The sequence below is a fragment of the Pteropus alecto genome, unplaced genomic scaffold, assembly GCF_000325575.1.
Source record: "Pteropus alecto unplaced genomic scaffold, ASM32557v1 scaffold69, whole genome shotgun sequence".
NCBI lineage: Eukaryota > Metazoa > Chordata > Mammalia > Chiroptera > Pteropodidae > Pteropus > Pteropus alecto.
The window spans coordinates 770,387-775,644 of record NW_006494610.1 but is presented as its reverse complement, the minus strand read 5'-3'; the positions used below and the strand labels follow the sequence as shown (position 1 = coordinate 775,644).

The 5,258-nt window shown below is 35.5% G+C and overlaps 1 protein-coding gene across 1 annotated transcript in view; it reads left to right on the top strand.

The window, feature by feature from the left end:
• CDK14 (cyclin dependent kinase 14) overlaps positions 1-5,258 on the top strand; it is a 508,542-nt gene that overhangs the window by 5,732 nt on the left and 497,552 nt on the right. Inside the window, exon 2 of the mRNA XM_006925698.3 lies at positions 1,950-1,981. Coding sequence (XP_006925760.2) covers positions 1,950-1,981 — 32 coding nt within the window. The remainder of the gene's footprint in view (positions 1-1,949; positions 1,982-5,258) is intronic.

Below are 5,258 nucleotides of genomic sequence, written 5' to 3'. Positions count from 1 at the left end.
GATAGGTCTGGGTGTTGGAGACATTCTAATTTTCTGCTTTTTTCATCTTTCAACTTGAGAGTCTTCATTCCATATTTGCAATTCTTTAAGGAATAATATCAACTGTAATTTCTATTGGATGCTTTGCTTAAGAAGAACCATGGCTAAATTTTCAGAACCTTTATTGTGTCCAAAGTGAATATATTTAAAAGTGCGCACTGTGAATTATAAGCTTGCTGCTATTTGCATCTTGCTTGGCAGCCACATAATGTGTTTTCGATTAACCTTTGTTAAATGCGCTAGGTATGAGGCTGTACAATGATTGATGTTGTATTTGAAATCAATGAACTAATCATTTCTTATTCCAAAGAATAGTTTTGTTTTTAGATGGAGTGACATGTCTATATTTACATACGTCATTAGTATTTTATGACCGGACTCACTAGTCAAGTATGTTAATTAAAGGATGAGCCTTGGGTTGAAGGAGTGAGGGGTATATCCAGTTACATTGTTGACTGATATTTAAAGAAAGCTTTCTAGATTAGAAATTTTACATTCTAAATTAAAATGTAACCATTAAGAACTTACACTAACCATTAAGATCACGTAGGATCTTATATCTTTTTATCAAAATAGGTTCTTTTAGACGTAATGTAAATTTAGTCAAATATACATTAAAATATGTGTAATTGAATGTGAGATAAACCATTTGAGGCTGGGACAGAGAACTGTTTTTAATTTTCCGTTCAGAAGAAATTGTTCTCTAATAAAGGAAGTAGAGAAATCTATTGTAGATCAATTTCTTAGGCGAAAGGAGAAGATTAGGAATTAAATTTTCAGAACCATTTTATCTCCTTCAACCTGCCCTCATCGCCCTTAACTCACCACCACAACCACGTACTTCTTGATGTTTTAAAAAGACAAAATTATAGTATAACACATAAAAAAATAACTTTTTCAAGATTGCTAGACTGTATAATGTAAACTTTGATGTGATAACTTCCGTTTAGTCACATGACTTCTCAAAGCTTAATTTCCAAAATAATTTGCTTTCCATTGTTTTGTCAGAACATAGCTTTCTAAGTCAGAGCTACCCAAGTGCTTCTATCTGGAACAGAACTATTCCCTATAGACCAATAAACATCTATGCACAATTCCATACATCTGAGACATTTCTCCAACTAGTGGTTTCAGCTAAATTAGCAACTTTGTACATTTACCTTAATAGGAAACATTCTAATTAATTGTACGATTTAAGGGACTAGGTGTTTGCCACTGTGCATGAAATACTTCTTTTTCTCCTAGAGTAATAAAATTCCAGTTCTGAAGCCATGTATATATAAAATAAATTTCAAGTATTTGCTAGTTCCAATAAAATATTCTGAATGTATTGTTTCCTTTGGTGATACTTTGTTATAAAATTTATCATGTTGAAATGTTTGAAATATGTCTCTGCAGTGCTTATTTTACATGCTTGGTCTTTCATCACAGTACTTAAACTTTTCTCAATATGAAAATCTCATTCAGGGCACTGTGCAGAGTGGGCGTCATCCTAACAAATTGATTTGGGAGGTCCATACACCATGCGTAATGATGATATATGCTCAAAACATGGAAGTTTTAAGGGGAAGTTTCTTTAAGATTACTGTTTAAGTCTTTCACACTTGCATTAAAACATTTTCCTACTAAAGAAGAGATAGAGGAAAGATATGCATACTTTTCCATACTTGGGAAGACAGTACCATTTACATATTTATGAGTGTTTCACAAAGATGCATGCTGTGCAATTCTCTCTCTCATTTGCAGTTTTCTTATTTGTATCATAACATTGTTATTCAGGTTGGGGTACAGTTTTACTTTCTAAAATGAAAACACCATACTGCTTTAGTTTTTTATGTTTTTTAGAGCTTAGATACTTGGCCTCTTTGAGATGTTTTACAATAACTTTCCTTTCCCTTTTTATTTTATAGCTTTGAAGAAAGATGACACCACCTTTGATGAGGTAGGTTAAATGTCTTTATCTAATGTTAGATGTATTTAATTACTGCCAGGTAAAGTCAGTAGGTGCCAACTTCACACTTAGAAACAGAAAAAAAAAAAGCCTTAAAGAGGTGACATCTCTTTAGTTACATTATATTATTTTCCGATTTTAAATAATCATTCAACTGAATTTCGGTGGCCATCAACAGAAATAGGTCTTTTTAAATTAACAAACAAAAAACACCTATAGGCCTTTGTGTTGTGTTCTTGATGGTGGCAGTGCTGGCGCAGCCCAGTGTGAGGTGCGTGTTCGTAAGTGGGGAATTCCAGGTCCCTTGCAGCCCTCCTCCGAATTAGGGTGTGATGAGATGTTGACGCCACATATCGTCTGTCAGACTCCCAAAGGAGGAGCTGACTTTTCCTGTTCTAGTTTTCCTATTCTTTGTATATCAGATCTGTCTTTATCTAGTTGCTGCAAAGTAGCAAAAAGCCTGTTCAAGTGAGGCAGAGGGATCATATGTAATTAATAGCATTCTCAATGTGATTTTTCAATTGTACTCTTTTCTGAGTTTTTTTTGTGTATCAGTGGAAATCACCAGAGAAGAAATATGTTTACAAAATGTTCTCAGGAGCGTCGTAGAGTGGTATTTCATTGTCACCATCTAAAGCCACAGTAATTGATCTGTGTTGTAAACTGGGCCACATGTGTGTATTTATCGCATGTTTACATATGAACACAGATGTGTCTACACGATGTGTTTATCCTGCAGCCTAATGAAAGCATACATTAGTTTGGTGTGGTTGTTTGATTTAACAGTTGCAATATGAAATATGCTACCTGTCCTCTCTCTGCTATAGTGCTTCAGAGAGGAAAGCACGTTCGTGCTCATGGAAAGTTCCCTTGGCCATGTGGCTGGCTGCGGTGCAGGGAAGGACCACTCAGGGAGAACCTGCTCCAGACTGGGATTTCTGGATGAGGCCAGTGTCATTTAGCTCTCACGGTCTGCTGCTTCCTCTGCTGCAACCGCGCTTTTTCTTTTTTCTTTTTTTTTTTCCTGGGGCCAGCTCTGCAAAGCTATATGTCCCTGGACTCCAAAGCAACTTCCCCTGCCAGCATTCCTGAAACATCCTATAAAACTTAGTTATTCTAGACCTGAAGCAATAGGGGAATCTCTTTCCCCCTATCTGTAGTAGGTAATAATGATGTTCTTTTCTAAACTTGTATTTCTGGAATTTTAACAGTGTTACTGAGGTATTTTTAGGAAAGTATTTTCTTTCTTTTCAGAAAAAATCAATGTGAGAATATTGAGCACTTTTTCTCTATTTATAAAGAAAAGTCTCCCCTATAATTATAGAAGTAATTTAAGCTTACATAAAAAAGAAAAATAAGGAAAAGGAGAAAGAAAAGTCTCCCAAATCCTGTTATCCAGCTACAACCACTGTTGAAAGTTCTTCTGCTTCTTTTCTCATGTTACAAAACAAAAACAAAAACCACAACCCATACATTATATCATGCCTTTTTTTCTTTTAATGTATAACAAATACGATATTTTCCCATGTTTTTTTAAAATAATTTTTTTATTTTTCAATCACAGGTGATATTTTCCCATGTTTTTACAGATGACTTCTAATCATTATTAGGAATGTGAAAACCTTATTTATTCTATCATGAGGCTGTGACATTCGCTTTAAAAAAAAATAGGCGTCTGGAGCCTCTGTGAAAGTTAAGGATGTTTATATCAAATCTGTAACTGTCCCGAAACCTCTGCACAGTCAGTCTGGATTTTGTAATCTGGGACAGAATTATCCCTAACTTTTACAAAGTGTTTTCCTTCCTTTGCACCACGTGAGATTGGTCAGATATCTCAAGTCAGTAAATCACACAATCCTACATTTGGAAGAGACATTGAAGCTCCTGTGCTCACTTCATCATTTCACAGATGAAGAAATGGAGGTTCAGAGGGCCCGGGTAGTTTCCATATAATAGGAGGAAGACCCAGGTTCCGGAGCCTGGGAGAAAGAAGTAGTAGGAAAGGCATGCCTGGGTGCAAGCGAACCCTAACTCAGCCACCCTCTCAAGTCTGACTCTTTTCAAAATTGAGAATTAGGGCTGTGAGGAGAGATACTTTCATATATTCCTCTAAAATTTCAATAAGCCTTCATGTGATTTGCATATTAATTAAAACTGTGAAAATATTGTCTAAAACCTACCATGTTTTTAGATTCCTTAGGAGGATGACTGCATTCAGGTTCGCAATCCTTTGGGTGTCTTGCACATGGTTAACATTCAACAAGGTTCAATGAATATGAGTAAATACCTGTTGCAAATAGCTTTGAATGTCAGACAATGTGGATTCTCACCGGCCAGTTCTAGCTATTTGGGCAAATCATTTAATTTACCCAGGGCTCAATTTCTCATTTGTAAAACTAGTCAGTTAGACTATGATCTTCAAGTTGCTTTCTATGTTTAAATCTAGGATAGAATCCTGCATAACAATAACATAAAATTATAATTTTACCAAGATCAGAAAAGAGCACCCGAGCTATGATTATATAACAGGAAGTCACTGATTTCTAAGATCGTCTTCAGATTTTAGTGGTAGAAGCTTTCTTGAACTAGTTTTGTGGTCTTCTTGATGTTGGGAGAATTCTACGGTGTGTCGGAATTCAATTAATATTTGAATCTTGAAACCCAGGGGGCAGGGTCAGCTTCTTAGATAGGCATCAAGGTGTGGCAACTTTTTTGATATTTATGAGCTGGAGGGCTCCTTATCTCGATGAATGGCTTCCTCCAGAGTGCCTGGAGCTGGAGTTCAGTGGCTGTTCTCTAATTTATATTGGGAATTTCTCTAGGGTTTGTATAAATGTTTGATCTTGAACAGAGGAGAAAAAGAAATATGGACCCATTTGAAAAATGTATTTATTTATTTGTTCTTAAGTAGGCTGCAATACCACGACTGCTGATTTTCGTAACCAACCTGGAATTATTCAGGAACTGCCCACTAATGCTTGTTGTAGAGAGAAGATGAAGCACTTTGGAAATTAAGTATTGAGGGCTTCATATATTTACAATGATAGGCAGTTTTGTTGGAATAGGGAATTTTGGTGAAGCCATCATATTTGGAAAGAGAACACTCTACAGATGATCATTTTGCCCTTAATTCATTTTGTATCTGGGCCCTCATTCAAATATGAAGCATTTTATGTTTTGTGGGTTTAATCTACACCTTTGTTATGGATAAACTAATCATTTATAAGAATGTCTCAAATAAAATTTATAGGTTTTAATTTGTCTTTTG